This window comes from Trematomus bernacchii, unplaced genomic scaffold (assembly GCF_902827165.1).
Source record: "Trematomus bernacchii unplaced genomic scaffold, fTreBer1.1, whole genome shotgun sequence".
NCBI lineage: Eukaryota > Metazoa > Chordata > Actinopteri > Perciformes > Nototheniidae > Trematomus > Trematomus bernacchii.
In genome coordinates, this window is record NW_022987828.1 from 12,709,644 (window position 1) to 12,736,720 (window position 27,077).

The 27,077-nt window shown below is 41.5% G+C and overlaps 1 protein-coding gene across 1 annotated transcript; it reads right to left on the reverse strand.

The window, feature by feature from the left end:
* Positions 1-1,762: 1,762 nt before the first annotated feature.
* Positions 1,763-25,294, reverse strand: htra1a (HtrA serine peptidase 1a). Its single transcript, XM_034152656.1, has 9 exons — positions 24,835-25,294; positions 16,982-17,081; positions 15,897-16,101; positions 5,596-5,790; positions 5,483-5,515; positions 5,283-5,397; positions 4,548-4,605; positions 4,308-4,403; positions 1,763-2,432 (listed from the first exon to the last, which is right to left on the reverse strand). The coding sequence occupies exons 1-9, from the start codon at positions 25,292-25,294 to the stop codon at positions 2,264-2,266; spliced, it is 1,431 nt and encodes a 476-aa protein (XP_034008547.1). The 3' UTR covers positions 1,763-2,263.
* Positions 25,295-27,077: the final 1,783 nt, after the last annotated feature.

The following is a 27,077-nucleotide window of genomic DNA, read 5'->3' on the forward strand; positions in this document are numbered from 1 at the left end:
TATCACCAACATTGGCACTGATCTGGGGTGCAGATGGTGTCAAATCATTAAATAGTGTGTTATAAACAGCTTGGATCTGCAAGGTAAAGTGATCCCAACTGAATCAACACTGAAATGACCATTACTCAGCCTGAACAGACATCACAACATTCACTTCAAATCATGGAAGTCCTTACAAAGATACAGCTGGGGTCAGCTCTGCGGAAATGGCTGGTTTCAGTTAAAAAACATAGGGATACAAACTTCTATTGGAAGGCAAGAAAACAAAATAACTCATACTGTATAGCTCTATATTTGTTTTAATTATGTCATGGGGTCACAGTTGTTCTCTATATTACTGTAATATCATGACATTAATGGCAAAGAGCCACATGCATAATCATATTTCTGTTCCCAAGATTCACATGAGTTCTGTCTTTAATCAGAATGAACCAAATGACCAAATGTTTAATCATCATAATGCAACATTTGGACAAAGATAAGAGAAAGAAAAACACACCATATTCGGTCAGTTTTTAACATATAGATTGTTTTTGGCATCCGCAAGTGACAGGGAGTCACTCAGAGGTGGTGAGGTAATAAGGCCTTGCCTCGATGAGTGATTATTTTTGAGCGCAGGTCATGGCAGTTTGGCAGTCATTACTCAATTCAACAGGCCAACTCTACTGCTGAGTCCAATGCTATGTATGCTGTAATCTCCCTGAATGTTGGAATAAATGAGTCAGAAATCAGGCAAATGCCAAGTGAAATAAAAAACATAGACCTTTAATGTTGTGTGTAACATCTGTCTCAAATGGTTTGCAACATAGTTGGATGGGTTAATCAGAGAAACTGCAACTCTGATACAGGACCATGAGATGGCAGCACCACTTTCTGTCACGCTTCTCTCAGTATTTCATTATTATTTTTTCAATTGCACCTTTGGCCTCTGACTACAAATGTACACATCCATCATTCAGTGACCAGTATATGATGACAAGTCCAAATATTTTTTTAATATCCACTAGATCCTGAAGATAATGTGTATGTAGGACGCTCAACATCATGGGAAAGCATCTGTAATGTAGCTTCCATGTGGTGTATGGGAATGGAAAATGGGGTGTGAAGGATAAACATCCACTGGTTATTAGAGGTATGGTCTCAAATTCAAATGCAGAAACTGGGTAACCGCATTGCTGAATGCCAAAATATCTTCCTCTATGACTTGAACACATACTTGTAAATCTGTTGAAGTTCAGTTTTATCTTCCTGTAGACGGTGGAGTATGGCAGACTTTTCATTTGAGTTATGGGTTAAAATAGAAAATAAAAGCACAGTGTTTCCACACTAGATTTCACATGTAGTGGTCAGAGACTTTCTTGTGTGCTGGTTTCTGTAGCTATGAAATCTACTTAGTCATCTTCATCCAAATCGATGTGGTAAACAAAAATCTCTACCAAAACATTGAGTGTATTCATGCGAGCCACTGCATCGAGGGGTCGGATCTGTGCTTGGCTCGCGCTCCTGTCTCTGAGGTCAGCCTGCACAGCCCCGGGCCCAACAGTCATACCACACAGCTATCAAGCCCATATGAAGGCAATAAAATAGAATTTAAACCAGATCTCAATTGGTTTTATGTCCCCTTTGTGTTTGTGAGCGTGAGCCCCAGCAATGGTTAAGCAAAGCTCACACACACAAAGAAAATATTGTAATGTCAGCCTGGGTGCAGTCATTTCCAAAATGAGTGTGAAAGAAAGATGGAAAGAAAAAGAGAAAGCCAAGATAGAGTGTTTGAAAACTAAATAAGGAAAACCCTTTATTTTCTTCTCAGTATACATCACAAATTCAACAAAAAACATTCTACAGTACTTTAAAAAAGGAGTTAAAAATGACAACTATACAAACCAGATTTGCTCAGATTGCTTAAAATTGCAGTGGAAGGCCTGACCTAGCAAAAGTCCATTTAAAAAAGACACAAAACATGAAATAAAACCGCATTAAAACTGTATGCCATTGACCAATTTGTTATGTTTGTGACCAAACAGTATACTAGCATTGATCAAAGCATTAAAGACTAAAAGTGAACACACACGTGAGTACAGCACTGCTTCTGGAGCACCTGTACAGTCGTTTCTTTCAAGGCATAGCCAGATTTCTTTCTGGATGTGTGGCACCACTGGCCTTTGGCACCAGGGAGAGGGCGTGTCAGTCGAAGCCCCTCTCCAATATAAGGTCCACTGGCGATAAGTAAAACCTCGCTCCTGCTCCTGTGATTTGTGGAGGATCAGGGGTCGATCTCCACTGGAACAACCGTAAGGATAGCGTCCTCATTTCCCCGGCGCACAACTACTCTCAGTGTGTTTTCCTTCTTGATGATGGCGCTGACGTCAGTCGCTGATGAGATCCTCTGGCCGTTGATCGAGATGATGACGTCGTGCTCTTTGAGTCCAGCACTGGAAGAGAAAAGAAGAAGAAGAAGATATGACCAATGATAAAAGAAAAATATGCCATTGTAATCCTCATAGTCCTAATTATCTTTGTAGAGCGTTATGACCTCGCAACCTCCTTTCCTTTTATCTCTACCCTGTAAATTGTTTAATGAATGCAAAGATGCCACACAAACCACATAAAGCCTAATGCTGTTCTGTCATCTTAATCAGTTTACAGTGTGTACCAACTTGATATTTAATTATGGAAATATGCAATATTTTCCTAAAGACAACTAAATCCTAGGAGAAGACCGTAACCATGACCTTATTCTATAAAAATAAACTACTATTACGGATACATTTAAGCACAATATCATTTCTTCCTTTGTTCTTATGCTTCTTCAGTTGTCAAAAACACATCAATGAACCAAACTGTTGCACTGGGTAATACAGGCACTGTAGTAGAGCTCTGTCTGGTGCTGGAAATATTGACTACAAACAGTGCCAAGCTGTTTAAAGAGATTAATTTAGACGAAGAAAGACAGACATACACTTAATTGGTTTTGGTCTATTCATGGGATTGTTGACCATGATAAAAATATACAATATCACGCTAAATCCTTTAATGAGGAAATGTGTTCCTTTTCTTTTTGCATACCGTGGTAATATAATTCCCTATTCAGATTTTAGCTGAAAGAATAAAAACCACCGATTATTTTAATAGCCTACAGATGTCAAGTATCACAAACCACACACCAATCGAACGCCAAAACAAGTTCAAATCATGTTTTCCTACTTCTTTATACAAGCGTATCTGACTTCTTGTATTTTGGTCAGGTTTGTTTACAGATCCGTGAGCACAATCTTGACATCTGTTGGAACTATTTTAACGATGTGAGTGATCATGATGGGAATAATAGCTAAAATAGGTAAAAAAAAAAACATTGTGGCCAAACGTACAACTAAAAAAGGTTGCAAACAAACCAGTAAACATGAAATCACACGCAGACCAGGGCAGTATCAAAAGCTGCCTCTCAACACAGCTGCTTAATCACAGCCTCATGTGAACACAGACCGTCACACCTTCACTTGTAACAACATCCATAAACACAACTGCAGCTCAGCACTCCCCTCATTACACCCAGCTGCTCTAACACCTCTCACAGGGCAAATGGATAGCTTTCTGCAGCAGGGTCAAGATTTCAAAAGGCCATAAAGCAACACAAACGAGAATGAGATCAAAAGAAAGGAAGCGAAGGCCAGAAAAAAGCAAGAATTATAAAAAAAAAGAAGGAACCACAGAAATGTTATTATGCAAAGAGCAGGGTGATTAAGGCATGAGTAAACTCTGACAAGGCCCGGCAGGGGGAAACTCATTTCGGAAAGGGCTGGGTGAGCCGGCGCAGGAAAACCACAGCGCAGCTCGTAACCTCCCTGCATGAGGTTTGAAGGAAATAGCCGACCTCAGCGTCTTCTGAGCCCCACTCTGCTGGAGCTGTGGTGGTGGCTGATTGGAGTGGGCCCGTGATTGTGGGAGGAGGGGGGATATTTTAGATGGCCAGGCACTCCAGGCACGCCAGAGTGAGCCATGAATTTATGTTCTACTAAGACAGTTGTGTAGGAAGCCGTGTGTGTTTCTCCACAAGTGTGTATGCACCCTTGACAGTTAGAGGAGAGCAATAATCTGAAGGCAAGGAAATGAAATATACTGTCTATTTGCATTGCGAAAGGGGAGAAGGGGCTGCATGGAGAGTGATGAGAGGGAGTTAGGTGCACGTGTGTAGCATGAAGTGCCAAAGACAATATCCCATTGCTTAGAAAGAAAAAAAACGTTTGCTCTTGCACATTTTGAACTGAGCACACTCTTATGAAGCCATATGGGCATAATATCCTCCTTACGTTGCAGCTGGTGTCTTTGCAATGACCTCCATGACGTACGCTCCAGACGTGATGTCAGGGAAGTCACGGTGTCTAGTCTTCAGCTCTTTCGCCAGCCTACAGAAAGAAAATGGGACAGAGAGTTCATCATAATTTGTATCTAGCAGTAAACAAGAAATGTGCATTTACCATTTTCTAAGCATGATTAAAGGTGTATTGGTGCAATTTCATTGCTGATGCACAAAAAAGTATGCAACGTACGCTGGAGTGAGAGTCATCATCCTCACACCAATATACTTCTTCTTGGCACCGGCTCTTCCTAAAGATGGACAACAACACAATCATGAATAGTCTCTCCTGCAAAAGCCTGGGTTTTGTTTCATGAGGGATTTGGTTTTGAACTCCAAATACATAAAAGTGCTCTAGGGTATTGTTTTATGTATGTGAGTGATAGAAAATATTATTTTAGATAAAGCAGTGGATTACAGATAGTCTCACTTATCTTGCAATTGTCTTGCAAGAGAGTGCGCACATGCACATATCTACAAACTCCATCTTTTATGTGTTTCATCATCTTGTTTTTAAGTGATTTCATCATTTATAGAATAAAATCTAATCAATAAAGCACGTAATAATTCATGTTTGTGCTGTTCCAAAACTCTACGTGAGGTAGAGGGTGAAAAGCAATAAAATAAAAGAACAACCTTCTGGCTTTTTCCTCCGTGTAGTTTATTTGCAATGTCATAATCCTGTTAGGTAATGCTTGGCATGGATTCATAAAGCTAGAAATGTCGTCAATATATCTCAAGAGCGCACACAGAGATGGAAAAAACAACCAAAGAAAGGCATGCTTAATTATAAGCTGCTTTACTCTGTGCATCCTGGTCCAACTCTGGAAGCCAATTTATTTGTATTTGCCTCCTACAGTCTGTCTCGTTGATTGAATAAAAGCAGTGAAATGAAAACATAACAAGGTGTGTCATTGAGAGCTCACACCTCTTTGAAGCCTGTCGTAAGCCTCCGCCAGGAACTCTCGAATTTTGTCGGAGGGGATGGCAAAGGAGATGCCAGCTGTCACTTTCAACGTGTTGATCCCAATAACCTCGCCATCCTAAAACATCAACGTGAAATTTGTTGTGAGAAGAAACATTATGGGAATGTAAAACGAATCTGCCAACAAAACAAAAATGGCTTACCAGATTTACCAGAGGCCCTCCAGAGTTGCCGTACTGTGAACCGAAAGGAAACATGACTTATTATTTTGATTTGGAGAAAAATCAAGTGTATGTCTGCACTTGTATTGACGTACATTTATGATGGCATCAGTCTGAATGTACTCCATGTCGGAGTTGGGGAGGCCCAGCTCTCTCCCCTCTCGCTGAGTGGTGCTGACGATCCCCGTGGTAACCGTGTTCTGGAGGGAAAACGGGCTGCCGATAGCAACCACAAACTCCCCTGGTCTCAGGTCAGATGAACGGCCCAGCGGCAGGACATGAAGCTTGTTCTGCGTGTGAGAAAAGCAGAGGGAGAGAGTGTTCACATTACTGGAGGTCAAAGTTACTGAGAAGAAAATGGCTCTACATCTCATAGTCATGAAAACATAAAATACAATTATAAATTAAAATGACATGAGATTCCAGAGGAGTTCAGAAATGCATACGTTTATGAACGGAAAATACATTATTGCATGACTGACATGTCCCTCAGCGGCTTCTACATGAGGGATCTAACTTGGCCTGTTAGTTGAACGTGGTATGTATGAAGGGTTAGGAAGTAAAAAATGTGAAAAAGTATTTTTTGTGACATTGTTAATACATTTCATTACTATTTCATATATGTTTTGGTGACTGATGGACACAAAAAACAATATAACGTAAGACATTTTAAACATTTCTAATGAGAACAGTTCTTGATCACAAACCCTGCTCTATTTTAACTGCCATATCCCTGCTGAGCTTCAAGGACTAATCATGATCATGTGTTTTATGAGCGGACAGAAGGAAAATAATTATAGCAAAACCACTGACAGTATTCTAAACACATCCCACTCAATGCTCCCACACAAAGAAAATTATTCCTTTTCCACAGTAAGCAGTAAGAAGTGACATGTACGCCAAACATCACAGCTCAAAATGCTTATATCAGGATCAAACGCTTTTTGGTTTAAAGGAAAGTGTAGCCCAGCTGACAAATCATTACTAATAGTGGGTGTGTGCCACAGGCCACAGATGCTGGAAATTGACTGATATACAATACATAATGAGTAACCTTAAGCTCTGGTTAGGTCTGTTCCACTCTGCAGTGGAAACCAGGCTGCTGAGAGCTGGCCCCTACAGACACAATGGATATATTCATCCGTCCCCAGTTACATTTTCCTTTTTTCTGAATGAAATCATCTCTGTTGGACAAACCCACAGTCAAAGCCAAAGCGCAGGCACATCATGGAGGATCCTTGGAGAGACTCAAATGCTCTTATGGCAGGCAAGCACTAGACTAAAGGACTTGTCCCGTGTGCTTCTCCTATGTATCCATTTTGTTTACTCAGGGCTATAAATAGAAGCCACAGGAGACTGCAAGGTAACTCAGACAGCAACACAAGTAGGCCCACACAGACAAAGGATTTATGTGAAATACACACACCCATGCAAACGCTCAGAAATTGCAGGCAAATCATAAATCATATAATTTTCAGTCATAATACTTGACGTGTCTCTGCTAACGCATGGAAAACTTTTGCTCTGGGTTCATAGATAATTGCAGAAAAAGACAAAATGCATTTACAGACACCAGATTCCAAAACAAGTGTTAATTAAATTAGAAAACTGGATTGTAGGACAAGTTCAGTCGTCGCTGTGTTTTGTTGTTTTGTAAACGATCTCGACCCTTAAGGTGAAGTTATTATTAGAAGATGACAAAGATAGCTGGTAACTGAGGAAGAGAGCGTTTTCGAACCGACTTTCCACACACACACACACACACACACACACACACACACACACACACACACACACACACACACACACACACACAACACACACCACACACACACACACACAACACACACACACACACACACACACACACACACACACACACACACACACACACACACACACACCACACACACACAACACACACACACACACACACACACACACACACACACACACACACACACACACACACAAATTTAAAACACAGATGTCCAACCCCATGTTCCTGATTCCTGTTGGCTTGTTTTTACATTGTTCGGATGTTGAAAGTAAACACACAGGCAGGCTGTAGAAGCATGTGCATACATCAGAAAACATGCATTTGGCGCGTGCCAACACACACAAACAGACACCTGACACAGAGTAGCAGTCTGTATAATCACCCCCGCTGCCCCTCTCCCTTCACACTCCCTGGAAGATAAGAGTATAACCAGATGGAGGGAGGAAGCAGAGAAACACAGCTGAGAGAGGGAGGACGTCAGGTGGATGTGAGTCAATGCCAGGAAATTCAGGACTGGGCCACTGCCGGCAGTCACCCTGATTACTGTATGATAACAGTTAGTGATACTGGTGGTGCCATGGTGACAGTTGCTATATAGTAAAAACCCAATTGTGTCTCCAAAATGCCAACTTTAACGAGGAGCAGAGTTCACACTAACCCACATGAAATACAATGAAATACATTCAGAAAAAATGATGTAGAAAGAGTGTAAAAAGCATCAGTGTGCTGACAACCAACAGCGCCTAGGTGAGAGGAGAGACTGAACATGCAGACTGCCCTTTTTTATAAAACCCCTAGTTTACATAACACTTACTAATCACGACAGGTCAGCAATCTGGAATCAGTTGTGGAAAATGATCTCGCCATGTGAGCCCGCCTCTCCTGACCACCCAAGTGAATCACCATGCTATTTCAGAAGAAGGTTACGATTGCTCTCGGACTTCACCCACACTTAAAGAAAGGAGGCAAGGTGAAAGAAGGGAATAACAAACACCACAAACCACAGGGAAAGAGTCTGGGAATGTGAGACGAATGAGACAAAAGCAGTTTTGTTTGATAGTAGGCGATGCGTGCTGCACGTGTATGCAAAATGCAGTTTATGACCTACAATTGTTTTTGGTTTAGGATGCAAGAGAGCAGTAGTTTGAGAAAATCTCAGAAAAATAAACCAGAAACACTGCGGAGGGTTTTGAAAAAGGATAGGATCTGAAATGAAAAGAAAACTTTGCTTTCCAAGTTTGTGTGCTTAGATAAGTGAGAAAAGTGGGGCATCAGATAAAAGGATGGAGGACTAAACAGCTTTTACTGAAGAAGTAGTTGCACAGGGCACAGGCTGTAAAAGATTCCAGACTTTTTCCCATGTTCTGTAGCTGAGATTTGATTCACTTTCCAGGTTTGATCACATTTATGTTATCAGGGACACCATGCAAGGGACAATAAGAAAGATAAGCCGTCAGACAAACAGACCGCTTTGAAAATAGCAGCAGAGTTGCCGTAGAGATGCGTCATTGTTTAATGTTACAGCCATGCTCGTTTGGAAGCTCATTTAAAAGGCATTACACTAACTACCGTTTTATGACCAGAGGACCAGGTGCAAACTTTGAACTCCAGTCAAAGCGCGATGGACTGAGCCTTAATAGTTTTTTGAGGCACATGTGTACATATAGGCCACCACACACACTCATACAAACACACACAGAGAGGGAGGAGCCTGCCAGGGCATGAACCCTCACAAACTCAAGTGTGTAAATTAAAACCCTCACACCTGGCACTAAAATATATACAGTCAGACCACTTTCACTCACACTGAGAAGCTGCTTTGATTGGGTCAGTGACCTGTACTGTAAGCTCAACTGGAGTAACTTAAGCTCTCCTATTCCTTTCATACAGATGACTTCAAAGCAGGGAACATACTTTTATAAGTTCCACCTTGCAACATTCAAAGTTATAAGGTTTTACTGCTGACTTCTGAATGTGTGTCCTCAGGGGTTGTGCTAATGTAGATAACAAATGGGGCAGGATTCAGCAAGCTCATACAGAACATCTAGTTGGAGGATCATAAGATCAGGCTGAGGGGTAAGAGAGGGCATATCGTGAATATGAGTTTGTCTGCAAGTCTGGTTGTGGTATCTTATTGACTCGTTTATGAATGCCTGTGTGAGCATATTTGGTCGACTGAAAAACAGATAAGTTGTGCCCATGAGTTTTACACTCCACACATGAACCAGATCTTTGCTCCGCTCAGCACTCCTTGGCACTGTTTGTAACATCAACATGTAATCACACTGGCTAAACCATATCCTTGCTGACACCAGTACGGAAACCACTATGGTTTCCATATGTTGTTGGAGAGGTTTTCAGTCTCTATAAGAGCAAACATATGTCTGTGAGTTTCGTGTGTATGTTACACTCCGTGAAGGTTTGCACGAGAGCTCGGAGGACTTGGGGGCGTCATGGCTCCAGCTAGACACCACAAAAACTTTGAACCGAGCAAATTATGACATGAGGTCTTTATTTGCTTGAGCAAGACAGCCTAGCGTATGTGAACTACAACTCTGTTTGAAGTATTAGATCATACTTGTATTTATATAGTTGAATCTTACTGTAGTCTGTAATGAAAGGCAACCTATGCAGTAATTACTCTGCATCTTGTTTCCTGAAATATGTTACTGCCATGACCTTGAACAGGAGAACAGATTTTGGAAAGTTGATGCACAAATAATTGTTTACAATGTGCATGCAGAGATAAAAGTGAGTGAAAACGATCACAGTAACTTTAAGTGTTTATATGTCTAGGGCAGCTATATTGTAGTCTAGACTCTTCTTTATATGGTTTGGGGAGCACACTGGAATCTCCTAAAGCATCTTTGAGGGTCCCTGGATCACAGTTTAAAAACCAGAGGGTTATAGCACTGCCTGTATGTGTTCCTCTTTTCAAAAGACTACACCCACATTGTGGAATGTTGAGTTAATTAGTTGGTAGATAATAAAAAGGCACAAGCGGCGAAATTATAAGAAAAGTATTTCCTCATTTACCTTGCATGAAATCCAGCTATGCAGACAGTTTAATGTTCTGGCATTTAAGATATCATCTTTTAATAATACAGTGCAGGTGAATGAAATTGTTCACGGTGCCTAGTAATGAAAAAGGATACAAATAAAATAGAAAGCAACATCTCTTTCCACAAAAAATGTTAATTTGATTTAAATATGTTTCCATAAATACAATGTCTCTGTGAGAAAGAAGTACCATTGCTCCTGAAATTAAAAAAAGTGAATGATGTGATGTCAATTGGGTGAAGTAACCCTTAAAGGCAAGGTAAGATTGGCGCAGCGGGCTGTGCGTTTGATCATCAGATCAAGGGGGTGTTGGGGAATTCCAGTTCGAAACCCGCTCCCGCCGCCACTGCGTCAGGCCGTTGTGTCCTTGGGCAAGACAATTCACCCGAATTTGCTCCTGTGGGTATTGTCCACAGTACTTGTATGATACTAATGTGTACTTGTAAAAGCGCCTTGATGACTTTGAGGTGTGAAGATGGGCGGTGTGGCGCAGTGGGCTGTGCATTGATCAAGGGGGCGAAACCCGCTGCCGCTGCGTCTGTAAAGCCGTTGTGTCCTTGGGCAAGACACTTCACCTGAATTTGCTCCTGTGGGTATTGTCCACAGTACATGACCGTTACATGTATGTATCTGTAAAGCGCTTTGCGTCATGGAAAAAGCGCTATAAGGAATTAATTAATTAAGATTATATCATATGCTCCTAATCCCCTCAAAAATACGTTTTGGATAGATTTTATAATAGACTTATCTTTATGAATTCCAAAAACTGAATAAACTGAAAGTCAGTAAAACACACTGTTGGTTATCAACCATCTGCCCATAGCTGTGGTTTATTTAAACCGTTTCTATCATGCCTCATCTAAAGTGACGCCATTAAACAGTAACCTGAAACAGCGTTGGGTAAGGTCTGTTCAGACGGCTTGGAAAACAATTACGCAGCCACAAGTAGACCAAGGGAAAGTGCATCGAGACCCAGCAGGGCGACAGGAGTGTATGTATTTTCCTTGGCTCTATTCCCACACGACTGCATCCTTTAGCATGGGAACTTTTTTGGTCACAGGGAACAGAGATGAAGGAGTAAGGTTGGGTCAGGACTCAGGAGGAGAGGAGGACATGATTCATTTCCCCTCTGCCTGTCTCTGAAGGACAACATGCAGTGTCTTTCCACTGGCAATGGAGCGAGTCACCCAGGTCCCTGTGGTAAGCTGTTTTAAACCCATCCATGTACAGACACACAGACACACAGACACGAATAATTGATTGCAAGCTTGCATTTGTCTGTCAGGACTGTTCATCAAAGGGATATGCAGCCTTCCTGGGGAAACATTTATCCAATGTTGCTGATAAACAGATGGATAAATGCAGGGCCACATGGCTACACAGAGGCACATTCCTTTGCTTTCCTCTCTATATAACCGTCAAGTGGGAAATAAGTATTTTTTGTGTTTCCCTTAGTATCCTAAGATACTGTTATGTTTGGCTGTGAAAAAAAACCCATCTATTTCTATTTATTATTTTTTTAGAAAGGGGCAGGTCATATAAGATATTTTTCTTCTCCCTGCTCCTTTTCGCTCAATGGTGTGTTTGTAGAGACATGTTTTGTTGGCAATTATTGTACATTGGGTTTTGCGTACCATGAGCGGGACAAATAAAAATGAAATGAAATGAAACACGCATGCGCGCACACACACACACACACACGCACACACACACAAATAATAGTTCAGTCCAAACCAGCACTAGGCAATTTTCCCAGAGAGAACGGTTTGAGACTCTTAATAGCAGGTGATGGATAATACAGAGACAAACAGTGCCATTGTTTCAGGGGAAATATGAGGTCAGTTCTCCCTGCCACACTGCACTTCTTGTAAAGCTAACTTTAAGCATGTGTGTTGACTTAATGACAATTACAGCAGGATTGCATTATTATTTTAAAAGCAATTATCATTACCCCACCTAAGAAAAAAGGGTTTACCTTTCCATTTTAACATGTCATATACGCAAATCCCAATTGTAACTGTTGTGTTTTTTGTTTTTATCAAAATACCTTAAGCTACAGGACTTCCATTCCATCCTTTGAACTTTTGTTTCGACCTGCAGTGTGAATAAAGGCAAGGATCAATGTGTTCACTGCGTTCATTTGCAGTACAAAGCACTCAAAGCCAAGGTTAATGACTGCACAGGCCATGCAGTAAAATGATCTGGAATGATACGGAACATTTCATTGCACAGTACGTTGCACGAGTGTTTGAAGTCATTCCAAGGCAGCATTGCTTCCAAGTCCGCTGGGGTCAATATCAGTCGATGTGATTAAATAAATGTTCTTCCAAGTCAGCAAGCTTTTCAAGTCAGAGTGAAAGCAGGTAAATGTGAACGCGTCCAATTCATCGTAAACACTTCCAAGTGAATGTGACCGTGTCCAAGTTCAGAGGTTGATGAAAGGCTTTTTAAGAGCTACAGCCATAATGAGTTATATCATGATTGTTCCTTTGCCTCATCACACAATGCACTCATTAGCCTATTAGCTCACATAGTCCTGCAGACATGTGGATCCATTTTCCAGGCCTTGACCACATCGCTCGCTTTTTCTCTGTCCCTCTTGATTTCTCCTTTTCCCCCATACTCTCCGCTCAGGAACAAGTGAGTACAGCACTGTCCCCCCCCCCCCCCCCTTCCCCTCTGAAGTTCCAGCTGCTGTAGATGGACTAATGTATTCCCCAGAGTTGAAGGATAGACCACAGCCTCAAGAACGCACTGGGTCTTGCTACCAATAAACTCCAATTTCACATAGAAAAGGAAAAATAAAGGAAGCCAGTCATTTTACTCAGGAAAAACCTAAGTTTGAATGTTCTCACTCGTAAACTGCTCCAATTGTTCGTTGATTATCTATGGCCGCTTCTGGAGTGCTGACGTTGACAGTTTTTAGCTTTAATTGAACAGAGAGAAGAGTAAGGAGCAGAGAGCGAGGCATAGGAATGAGGGAGGGAAGGATGGAAGATTAAAGAGATACATAATCTGCTCCAGACAGGATATGGATTTATAAACTCACGAATGTTTAGCTACAAAACAGTCCAATTTGTGCTCAAGGAATCTCTATGAATGTTGTTTGCAGCAAGAAATTATGGACATCTTTCTCTTTTCTTGCTCTGTTGCAGTCACAGTTACTTGGTGCAAAGACTTGAGACTTGACTTGGAGTATACCATGGTGAGGTTAGCCTTTCTGAAGGCTTGATTGACTTAAAATGAAGTCTTATAAGCAAAAAGGTGATTCATTACTCTCCATTTATCTTTCATTAAAAGGGTTTTGGCTGTGGCTGCAACTGTGATTATTTTTTATAACCTGCCAGTCATTTTCTGTAACTTGACCCTGTCTTGCCCTCAAGGACTCCAGATTTTAATTGACACTTGTGTCGACTGCAATCCGTTATCTACTTTCAGTGAACTGTCTTTGAATAAGCTGAAATTTGTAGTTATTACTACTCTTTAGGTTTATGAAATTAAATACCCAGAAGCTATAAGTATGGACGACTATACTTTCCCTTTTAAATGTCATTCAAAATGACAAGTTGGCTTGCCCTGCTATCCTCTCATTATAACGCACTCATCCTCTCATTTTGCCCTCGATTAACTCTTGCTAAATCACACACACACACACACACACACACACACACACACACACACACACACACACACACACACACACACACACACACACACACACACACACACACACACACACACACACACACACACACACACACACACACACACACACACACACACACACACACACACACACACACACACACACACACACACACACACACACACACACACACACACACACACACACACACCACACACACACACACACACACACACACACACACACACACACACACACATTGCGGAAATGCCAAATCCATCTTAATCTTGTGGCATTTACAAAGAGACCACAGGTCTTCTGGAGCCTCATCGCAGCCTCATGGCCGGGATAACCTGCTCTGACTTCACACAATCACTTACACGCTTTATCTTTACAAGGATATTCATTACGGAGAATGTGTTTTCTGCCAGTATGACACCCTGGATACATCTGGCTGTCATTTCATTACCATTAACCTGCTTTATTACAAACACCTGTTGTTTTCCAACCAATGCGTTGTGCAGGGAATGCTACAAATACATTTTAAACAACGACTTCTGCAGTGATGAAGCATCCATCATCTTTCATGCTTCTACAACATGAATTATTCCCGAATATGCATCAATTTTGAAAAGGCTGTACACACTGAGCATGTGTTGAAAACAAATCCCCCGAATGAAGACCGGCCTGTCATTAAGAGACGGAACCGCTTTTATTGTGGGATGAACAAAAACAAAGCGCCTGTCACAGCTCTTTTCCGCAGTCTTCCCCCACATTGTCGGCCAAACAAAAACCTGAATGTTTCAACCTCTTTCAGAATTGGAGGTCTTTGTAATACACCTTGTGTTGCTGTCATGAACATCTATTCAGCTGTGTCACCCAGCCATGAGAGTAAGCTCCATATTGCACTCTGCTCTGCTATGACTCCCAGGCAAAAGGCCCTGGATCTCTGCCACACATTCCTTCAAATGACTGTTGACTGTGATTATATTGTAATGTGGATCCCTCTAGTCCAGGAGACAGAGAAATAGAGAAGTGGAGAGAAAGTGGAGAACAAATATGGTAAATGCAACAAAGTTTAGAAAGATATACCTATTTTCCTTTAAATATCATCATAGTCTTTAAACTGACCACAGGTTTGTAATTGTTTCTACAAGTTGTTGTTATTGCAGCTTGCACACCTCCAGGATCTGGACCGACTGCCGGCCAGCTGTCTTTTAAGACCCATTTAGCTGCACCTGCATTCTCACTTTCCTTCACTTGCACTGTGAATGATCTCCCAGATTTAGACCACTTTCATGTGAGACTGATTTCCCAACAGGATCATTACAAAACTGAGAGTTAACGTTTGATCTTGTTTCAGTGGTTGAGAGCGCAGAGAAGTATCCAATTCTACCTGACTTAGAAATCCTTGTATTAAAGCTCATTTGTGAAACCACTAAGGTTTGTTTGAATCATAAATTCAGTTGTCTATAAAACGGATTTAGTTAGCTTAAATAACCTGACAGAAAATGTTGTTGCATCACAACCATTATTTTTTCTTTTATGGATTAGGGTAAGATGTTAGGAAATACCCTTATTGGCTTTCTTGCTTGGAGTTAAATGCAAAGATCAATACTATTTAAATGTTTGCATGCTAACTATGAAGCTAGAGCCATGCGGCATTAGCTTAGCTTAGCTTAGCATAAACACTGTAAGCAGAGGGAGACAGCTGGCCTGTCCCTGCTTTGTTTGTATCTGTACACAAACGGAAATGAAAAAAGACAAGCTGTGGTTTTACGAGCATTAAGCCTTTATGCTAATTCACTTCCTGCTTCTAACCCCTAAAAAGTCATGAAGTGGTATTGATCTTTTACCGTCAGCATTAAAATGATTAAGCATATTTCCCAAATTGACAAGCTTTGACTGACCGGTGCTTCGATCTTGATGAGGGCGATGTCTGATTTCTCATCTACGTCTTTGATTTTGGCATCATAGGTACCACCGCCCTTCAGCTCCACTTTCACTCGATGCTTATTGGCCACGACGTGGGCATTGGTCACAATCTGGCCATCTTCTGCCACAATGAAGCCAGAACCACTGGCCACCGCCACCTCTCGCTTGGAATAGGTCATCCTGTTGGGGAAAGGGAGGGATGGAGGAGGAGAGAATTTTCAATTTAGTTCACTTTTTCATCTTATCTCTTACCTAGAAACCCTGAAAAGACAGCAAAATCAATGCATGATGTAACAGCAGTGTAACACTTGAGAGCTGAAAGCAAACAAAGTTAAAGCCTGTCTCCACAGGAGGTAAATATGTAAACAGTAGGCAGGTAAGTATTCAAAGGTGAGCTTGATAATGTATAAATAAACATAGTATTAAAAGGAAACAAACACACACTGCAGCATTAGTATACAGAAAAACCTCAATGCAAAACTGTTTCCATGTCAAACTAAAGCAATGACAGCGAAGGAGAGAAGAAAAAGCGACACGAAAGAAAAAAGACAGTGAGAGAAAGGCGGAAACGTTGAAATCAGAGAGCTGCCGACGTTCAAAGAATCACTTTACAAGCACAGTGACAGACACGATGGAGGTGACACAGATGAAGAATGGAGTTGTCAAAACAAAGGATGAGAAGCGGGCATAAAAGATAACAGAGCATGAAAGCTAGTGAGACAATGAGAAGAAAATACGATGACAGACTAAAGTGGAGCGTAAGTGATGTGCAACTGGTGTGGTCTAGTTAAGTACACAGGTGGGCTGTAAACTCTAGTGTGTTTTGGTCTGTCCCACACACACTGAGACACACACACACACACACACACCACACACACACACACACACACACACACACACACCACACACACACACACACACACACACACACACACACACACACACACACACACACACACACACACACACACACACACACACACACACACACACACACACACACACACACACACACACACACACACACACACACACACACACACAGGTGCGTGGATCTTACTTGCGGAAGAGTTCAATGTGAACCACAGCCGGAGCAATTTTCTCCACCACGTCGGCAATGAAGTTGTATTTGTGTCTTGGGCTGTCTGGGTTATCATGACCTGAAAATGAAAAAAACACACACAAGCGCACACACTTGACGATTACAAAACAAACAGAAGATGCACAGAAATACTGCCTGATGTAAGAGCTGTGTGAACATAGAAAACCAACATAACACAGAGAGGAAAATAAAAAAATTGTGGTTTGCAACTGTCTAGGTCAGGTCTGGCATGCATTCACATACACACTCACTGATTTACAAACCTGTAATCCTGGCTATAAACCTCACAAATAAATACATAACCTTGACCTTTACCCTCACCTTAGCCTTTAGTTGATTGTAAACACAGAATCTAAATTCTCAAAGCATCTTTTGTCAAGACCAAACTGCTCTTCACAAGTATAACACCACTGACACACACACAAACACACTGTCTGGCACTGTATGTATGTGGACTGCCAAATGTACTGAATCACCCGTCCCACCATATCCATACAGCGTTGGGCAAGTCAGGAAATGTTGACTGATTTACCTGGTAATTACGGTCTATCCAGACGACAGTTTAACCAAAGCTATGAATCAAGACTCCCCAGACCTTTCCCTGAGTGTCTCATCCTTCCATGCATAAACCCTTTTTTTGCCACGTACCTAAAACCATTTTGTCTCACAAAGACACTTTTCATTAATTCTTCTCCTAAAGAACAGAACTTACGAAAGTCAAAGGCACCCATAAGCCCTGGGATATCTCTGATTGCAGTGAAGGGTTAAGAAAGAAGAAAGAGGTTTTCCACTTTAGGTGCCTGTAAGCTAACAGAGGCATGGAATGAGCGGTGTCTTGCCGTACTGAATATCCATAAATTATACAGTATTAAAAAAATTGTCAAACCTCAAGGGGAAAATGCTGGTGTATACTGCCATGCTATACGTTAGACTGTACTGCTTTGAGCAAATGCATGCAAAGATGCTCCAAATGACAATGCTTAGCTGATAATGCTGTTAAAATTAGCTAACATTCACTGTGGGGGAAACTTCTGATGCAATTGGAGTCAGGACTCAAAGAGAGACACGATGGAGAGCTGGAGCTTTGATGGCAAACACTGACGGTTTATTTGGAGCTTCGGCCGGAGAATTCACAAGACATGTCACGGGCCACGAGTTGACCACACGGTTGAGATGCCACAATCAATTCTGAAGAACCCTCCTGTAGTTCCAGGTTTTAACTAGTTCAGAGTCATTCTTCAATAGATAGACTAAACAGCTAAGGACACTGAATCACATTTGTTGTCGCTTATGGCTCGGGTCATCTACACCCCGAGAAGGATGTGTTCCAGGTGTCCCACAGCAATAACTATCTCTGACCGAAGTTGCCCGGTCATAAACTGGTAACAACAACAAAATGCTTGGGCAGCCCCTCCTTAAAGTGGACCTATCATGCTATATTTAAATGATATATTGTAGGGCCATACCTATATAAGGTATATTTATACGTTTCTGTTTTCAAAATACCAAACAGATCATGCATTTTAGCCATGCCTCATTTCGCTCTATGTGCTGTTTGCTGTCTACGGGAAATAACAAAGAAGACCTTTGACCGGCACTTTTCTAATTTTGTCCGGAAGATTTAAACTTTAACGGACATCTTGACCGGCGAAAGAAACTGAAACTGAAACTCTGCCGCACGGTCCCCTCGTTCCTTGGAAGAGGCGGAGAGGTGGGTGTTTGTCATCTGCTGGTGGACTAACCGGAGAGAATTACAGTGCTTGCCTCGACGGGGAGGGATTGCATTGAATTAAAGCAGCGGGAGCAAACGCTTGCCTCGGGGAGGGAGAAAAAAAGCCACAGCGGAGAATAAACAGAAGGGTAACCATGGTAACTATGGGCGGGAAGTCTTCTTCGCTGCTTTTGTGGCAAACTACAGCGCCACTTACAGGCCTGGCATATGTACTACATCGTCTCCAGCGCTTTCGAGCGGCAATGGCCGGCCGTGGCCCAACCCCACATTCCCCTGATAGGTGGAGAGTTGGCCCAATAGCCGTAGCGCCACTTCTGTGACGACATAGAAGTGTTCAAATCTGGATCAGTCTGTATCAGATCCGTTGCAGCCCCTTTTTTAGAGATTTGGGTATGGAGGAAAATAGAGAGGGTTGTGTTTTCTGACACTTGGTGAGTTCCCTGGAACACCGGGGACACATATTCATGTATAAAAGACGTACAAAAGTGCATTTTGCATGATAGGTCCCCTTTAAGGGAGATAACGGCTGCTCAAGGCTGGGCATTTGCGTCAGAGGGCGAAAGATGACATGCAGGGGAAATTATTCACCAACAGTCACCATATTAACCATAAGTATGGTGTCAGCATGCTAATATTTGCGTATTAGCATGAAGCACAGAGTACAGCTGAGACAGAAGGAAATCTCAGATATTTTGCAGGTCATTTACTATTTACCCAGAGAGGGACATGAAAGTCTGTATTCAAACAAAATCATGGCACTCTTGTGTGTGTGGTGGTTGAGGTATTTTACTCAACCTAAACTGACTTCATGGTGGCACTAGAACAAAAGTCAGGGGGTGCGCTAAAATCAGTGGGAAACATCCTCTGGGAACCATGAACTTCTTTATAAATGCTCTGATAATCCATCTAAAAAATGTTGAGATATTTCATTAGATACCCGAACATCTGGACCTGCTGGAGGGGCTGGAGGGGCTAGAGAAAACGTTAAGGATAACCAAAGTCCATAGGGACTTGGCTTGGCAACTGGAAGGTCACCAGCTCAAGTCCCGGAAATACCAAGTGCTACCGAGGTGTCCCTGAGCAAGGCACCATTCCCTACACTGCTCCCCGGGCGCCGTACATAATGGCAGCCCACTGCTCCTAACACTAGGATGGGTCAAATGCAACAAAACCGTTTCGTTACATAGTACCCCTGCCATGCCGCTAGCAAAAAATTATTTAACAACTTTTCTCCAACCCTCCACATATATTTCCTTTGAAAGATATAAATTAAACATTAAATCTCATAAATTAAACACAGGTCCACGGTACGAGAGAGAATTAATGGAAAGATTGGAGTAATGTACCTCCTACTAACACCCGGGGGTGTTCATGGTCAGCTCTGAGAGGGTTATTCTGGCCAGAAACTGTGTTGGTTCTGGAGCCTCCATACAGGCTCTCAGTTTCTTTCACTTTACTGTGTTCCTGTTAGGCTGCCTCCTCACGCATGGGGAACTGTATTTCTAGAGGCACACTACCACAGCTATAATGTGATGATAGCAGAGTTATAGGCCCAGTGGTGATGAGCTGATGGGAAATCATGAATCACACGTTGTGCACACTTCAGTTACATTAAAGAGCGTTGCCAAGGCATTGTTGCCAGATTTAAACACTGTACTTTATTTCACTGCGGAACTGAGCTTTATAAAGCCTTACTTTTGTATAATTAAGTCTAATTCGCTGTCTTCATACTAATTCATCCTTAACTTTGAAGCCCTGATGTGTGGATAGAAAGTCGGCATTTAAATCTTACTGATTAGTGTCTAAACCCTATATTGCTTTGGTAATATTTCACCATCAAGTGAATGGATGCCAGAAGCTGACTCCAGAACGTCTGTAGTTGCAGGCTTTCCACTGTGTGGGAAAACGATATCTATATTTGGATATGGATAGTGCAGGGCAAGAAATAAGGAGTTACCGCAGACAATGTAGGAGGTTAGGTCAGAAATGCGTCGTCAGTGCTTTGATTAAAAGCCAAAATACTTACAACAAGCTGATGTGGAAAAATTATGTTGTTAGTTCAAAAATACCTTTAAACTTAATATAGCTTTTTTTGTTACGGGTCAAAAAGCACTTCACAAATCTATTAAAACCGGACAAAACTGAATAAATAAAAAGAAAACACTTGCAACATCAATGGCCGACCTGACAATATAAAACGGTTTTGAGGGTTCAAGTATTTTTTAAGCATTAAAAAGTTATGAACAACATTAAGTTGTCAGCAATCCTGTATTTTAACAACTGTGTTTCATCAGCTGCAGTTGGATTATTCATTTAGGCATGTGAGCAAGTTACAGACAGAAGGCATGAATAATTGAATGAGTCATTTGGAAATAGTCTATTTTAATTTGGTAAAACAGGAACAAAATAAAAAGGACACCAGAAATAACCCCTTAAGTTCAAGGAATAACACTTTATCTATAGAGGAAGGAGCCCAAAACCTATTTGTAGAGGTTTTGCAATTGTATTTGATCAGACGTGTCATGCAAGATACACTTTTTCAGTGCTCGTGATCATTTGCCAACAAGTCTGGCACTCTGGTGAACATCAGACATTTAAGAGGTGTTCAGCTACCACAATTTAAATATTTTGGAGATGACACTCAATTTAGGAGATGGAGATTGTACATCCGACCCTGTGATTAGTGACGACTCGCAGTACTATATGAGGCACAGCAGTAGGTATTGACTGATGGTGCGTGATGGTGAGTTCATTATTAAGGAGACCATGGCACAGGGGTGAGGAACGGGAAAGAGGAAAAATGATTATAGTCATATGTCTAGACTAAAGTCTTACGTTGGAGATGATCAAATTCCTCCTCGGCAGTAACTTCAGTCAGTTTCAGTCGTGCAAAGTAAAAGTGGCTCCCATATGGAAGACATATTGAGGTTTGATCCTTGCTTTATTAGTGTTTAATAAAATGTGCTAATAAAGTTAAGCGTCAGTTTACAATATGCACATGTCCTAAAGTTAAATCAAGCGTTCAGTGATGGGAAACCATTTAAACACAAGTTGTTTAAAGAAAAACACACACACACACACACACACACACACACACACACACACACACACACACACACACACACACACACACACACACACACACACACACACACACACACACAGACACAGACACACACACACACACACACACACACACACACCTCCTATCCTAATCCGCTCTCTATACATTGACCTTCATAGCATGGCTTTGGGCCTCTTTTATTTTTCAATTTTCCCTTACATAATTCCCACTGTTTTATTGGCACCCGCAGGCGGAAGCAGTTTATTCTTTATTCCCTAGACTCTAAATACTAAATGAGTACAGTAAGGTCAGCCCCTCCTTCTCATGTACTCACACACACAGGTTCTATACTGTTTAGCAAACTGAGGTCCACCATGCTTATGCTAAATGTATAAAATGGAAGCACATTTTCATTTTGTTGAAAATAAAAAAGTATTTTTGTGACAGAGAGTCACTCTGTGTAGACCATTTAAAAAAATAATTTCCAGTTAGTCATAGTTTGTTTGGCTCAAAACTCATTTTTGACAGATGCCTATGTTATGCCACTAAAGTGTAAGATCATGACTCATTGAGACCCTGTTTTTCTGCAGTTATAGATATATAGTTGTGCTTTGCTGCTGTTTATAAAATAAGGATATTTTTTGCAGCGTAACAGTAAGAACCCAATTTAAACTATTTCCCATTTTGTTGTGGAACATTCTGTATAAGGATCAAAGAGATACACAGCTGTCAAACTAAAATGGCCTCACTAGGTTCAAACATCAATTTGATAACTATAAAACGGTTTATATGTTGATATAAATACTCCAAAGCTTGGGATTATAGTAACCTTTGTTGACATTTATTACAGGAAAGAGAACATACAAACATATTGTGGTCAGAAAAAGATGAGATAAATATGAATAAAGGAGATCTATAAAAGAGGCATGCAGAAAAGATGGTTGAGCAGAGAGAGAATTAAGAGAATGATCAGCAAGAGAATCACAGGCATCATGAGCAGTAAGGAAGATAAATGAGGAAAACAGACGGAAACATGCAGGAGCAGACTGATAGAAAAACATATGATATTTTCATATTATTGTTGGCTGAGAAAAAGTCTGGGAAGATTGTGCACATTCAGCAAATGTCACAAGCCGGAGTCACAGAGTGCAACCTGACAGAACAGTCACTCAGCAGATCGGATTAACGTCGATACAGATAATCAAGAAAGTACATCCATATTCATCCAGTGAACTTTTCAACAAAAATAGCTTTTTGGGGGTATTCTGGTGGTCTTCGATAAACACCATGTAAGTTGCATGTCATCCAGTTCTACTAGGCAGCATTTTCCTGTCAGTCTCCATTTTCACCATTAGTAAAGTCTTGAAAATGCCAAATAAATTAAATGTGGGTCATTTTATTTGAACCCAGACACACAGACATGTTTGACCCAATGGTTTTTTTTGACAACTTGCATACGTCTTGCATTACCATCCATACAAAATAGGACATCATGCATAACGTAGGCCTACTTGCATATGTTTTCTTAAAATGGGGCCAAATTGCAGGGTAGTTAAAGTCTCTCAAAGGGGGAGTTGAGTTTATTTTCAGTGTCAACCCCTGCACATCAAATATAATGCTGAAGTTTAAATCAGGAGACATGCTTGGATGTCTGATGTATCAAATTAAATGTGAAATGCTTATTGCAGGTATGGAAATGTTCACTTCGGGAACCTTGGAAAATGAGTAGAGCTTACCGCAGACTTGCTCTGTTTCAGACATGGTTAGTTCTTTGGGCGAAACTTAACAATTTGAGTTGTGTACATGACTCAAAAACAAATGTGGCGATACAGTCTGTGCTACTACCGCGCCCACACAGTTTTTGATGTACATGTAAACCTTTCCCAAAAATATAGGTTGCTAATTTTGTGTTTTCCTCTGTGTCTCCTGCCTGTTTTAAACTGTCTTCAACGGAGGAGGAATTATGGCTTTGAATCAGCGCCAGACGTTCCTTCATGTGACTGAAGTGTGATTTACGAGTGACAACAGAAACGGAGAGAAATAGAGAGGGAAAGACCCATTGAAAGAGAAAAAGAAGAGAGAGGAAAGAGTTTGGAGGGTTGCTGGAGGGGGGAATAAGTACGTTTCCAAGCTTTGAGGTAAGGTCTTTGAGGCAACAGGTGTTGAAGAATTTTTCAGCTGCAGATGTGGTGCACACTTCAGTTCAATGTCTTTAACACCTGTGTGTTTGTGCTAATGTTTTTCAGTCCTGATGTGTCGATAATATACATTCTGTTTACCGTAAATAATGATAAATGACTCACTGAATACATTGACATTTGAGTTCTCAGTTGGGCTGTTTCATAAAGCAGCAGAACAAGTGAAGAATGATGTCAGTTTATTTGTTAGCTCCACTGGTTAGGGTGAAATACTTTTCACATGACACTCAGCTGCTCCATACTGAAACACCCACAAATACCAGTTATTACCAATGTATTGCTTCAGTACTGCTTAATAACGGCCTACATATCCTTCTTATCAAATTCCTTTCTGTTCAGCTAATGCAGACTGCACTGGCATGAACTGTATTGTATAAAACAATCATACGGATCATATCCATGTGACTGCACATAAAGCTTTACATCAGGGAGAGATAATGACTTCATTCAACTGGGCAAAGGTTTAAACAGTTCTCTGATGGGAGACTAATTGTTATTCAGCAACAAGAGGGAAACACAGTTGAATGGTGGCTGTTGTTATCATGGACACATGGGGATTGTGTGCCACTGAATGCAGCTTCAGGCTCAACATCACACCATAAAGAACATTTACATATTTACTTTAGCCTATCTGCACATGCTGTGACTGAACAAACTTGATCTGAAAGTGAGATTTAAAAAATATGTTTTACTTAGCATAACTATTGTAAATACAGAGTGGCCTATACTGTTTTACCCTCACAACTTTCTACCAAATCAACTTCTCAGTTAGTGTTGGGGTCTTTGATGGTGATTAATACGACCCTAGCAGCGTTACCTTTCCCGCAGGCTCCCCGCTGAATGAAGAGGACAGGTGGCTGCTGCAGCTTCTGCGCGCGGCGGCTGACCCTCTTCAGCTCGCAGATATTCCGGTAGGACACCCCATCGCTTCCACAAACCGGGTCGGTGGTTTTGCACACGCAAGTCCCACTTTTGCTTCTCCTCCTCACCGTGATACTGTATCCCACCCCGCCAGGGATCGAGCAGTCCAGCCCCTCTCCGCACACCGGGTCCCCGAGCTTCCCCAAGCCGCCGCAGCCTTCGCCCTCGCCGGACGCGCACACCGTGCAGCAGTGGCAGGCGTCGAGGCTCTGTCCCGCCGGGCAGTACGCCGGTATCCGGGGACACATCGACTTGTCACACCGAGCAGGACATCCGACAACATACCGGGTGGAGATCTGCGCATCTGCCGGCACGGAAGAAAAGACTACCATTACGCACAGAAGTGACCAAAACATGGTATAAAACTAAAGTCTTCAAATTTAAATATAAAGTTTAAAAAAGTTCCTAAAGCTCGCTCTCTGCTTGCAGTGTAATGGGATGAGAGAGCTCAGTAGTAATGAGGGGGGAGTCACTTGAGCTGGAGAGGCATTTAACTGAACTTCACTGCACAACCAATTACGCGACTCTACGTTTTTACTGGCTCCACATCAGACGCAACTCACTTTCTAGATAATCACAACAAGCCTGGTGATTGGTGCGTTCACGTAACGTAGGAATCAGAAGAACTGGGTTATTGATTGGTCCTCAGAAGTGTGAGGGTAAAATACAAATAAAAATAAATAGCAGAAAAAAGCCTGCATGGGATACAAGAGCTGAATCACTCAAATGTAATATTTTAAAGTAGCAGCATGGCAAAAAGACTTGCCAAGTATTATGTAAATGATCCTTGCTCCTGTTTCCCTCCAAGGTGTATTGACAAGGTCAATGTTATCCAACAGAACCTCTTGCAGAAAATCAGAGAAAAGCTCTAAGGTCTTTCATGGCAGATATTGGCATCAACTCGGATTTTTTTATTTACAAAAAAGAAAATGTACAACCCAGTAGGGGAATGAGCCACAGAGCCCAGATGTTTTATAAGCTGCACAGACCTCCACACATCCTGCAGGCCTAGTTCCTGCTTGTTTTTGTACCTTTACTACTCCCTTTATGAATTAGTCACTCCTGGCATCCCCTCAAGCCCTATGGCTAATTGGGAAAATCAGTAGTGGAAAACAAGTTGGGTGGATTGTGGGATTTGTGGAGTTAATGTAGCACTTTGTGAACAACCCTTATAAACAGTCAAATTTGTTCTAATTGGAAAATTGCACGAGCACATTTATTTATTTATGATCCTATCCCAGCTCTGTGGGTTATAAGCACCCAGCTAGCAGGAATATAAACAACATCTATGGGGATATCCAAATAACTATAATTACAGCTCCCCACGTTCAAGTGTAAATAACTCAACAAGTAATCTTAATATGTATTTCTATACGAATCTGCCCTACATTGGAAAACTAAATTTCTCAGAAAATACAATAAAATAAGCTTGACATTTATTATTTGTTAAAATAACACACGTTTCACATATTAAGGGAGCAACCTTTAGTCCTGGTGAACAACAAATCTCTGTTAGGTTTAGACGTCTGCTGTGAGCTGTAAAGGAATCCAGTTAAAAAGAGGCAATGAATCAGTGTCATAAACCGCCTCAATATACTGTGATTGAGTACAGGCAAGGGGTTTAATACATGTCTAAAGGTTGGAATGACTGGGCAGGGGAGCACCTCTCAGATGCATTGCCTCAAAATGGAGAGAATTGAGGCTCCCTGCGGTGCACCAGAGCTCAGGGTAACACAAGCCTCTCTATCCTAAAGGCAATTAAAGCGGGGCATAACGGGATAAAGGGCAGTCATATGCTCTTAAAGACTGGACTTCCTTGTACAGGAAACAGAGAAAGTGTACAATTTAAACTTGTTTCCCAGAATTCCAGGTTGGCTAATTGTTTTCAGAGAACCATGTCATTTTAGAGCATGACGACACACACTGTTGACCCATCTAAAAAAAGAATAAGTATAGACCTTGCAGCATCTCCAGAACCATTATGTTGCAATTCTTGTAGAGCACAAGGATGTAGGCGAGAAGTGGTGGGAAAATCGTCAGATGAAAACAACCTCATCCATAAGGACCACCCATTCTCCAACCAAGGCTAGAGTTTAACCAATGATGGACTCCACTGAGGTCTGTGTGATCTCTCCAGTC

Excerpts from the sequence above, each read along its gene's own strand:
- htra1a (XM_034152656.1), bottom strand. The coding sequence starts at position 25,294 with ATGTTTTGGTCACTTCTGTGCGTAATGGTAGTCTTTTCTTCCGTGCCG. Across the intron at positions 16,102-16,981 it reads CACATTGAACTCTTCCGCAA|GATGACCTATTCCAAGCGAG; the intron begins GTAAGATCCACG and ends TTTCCCCAACAG. Across the intron at positions 4,404-4,547 it reads ATGATGACTCTCACTCCAGC|GCTGGCGAAAGAGCTGAAGA; the intron begins GTACGTTGCATA and ends TTCTTTCTGTAG.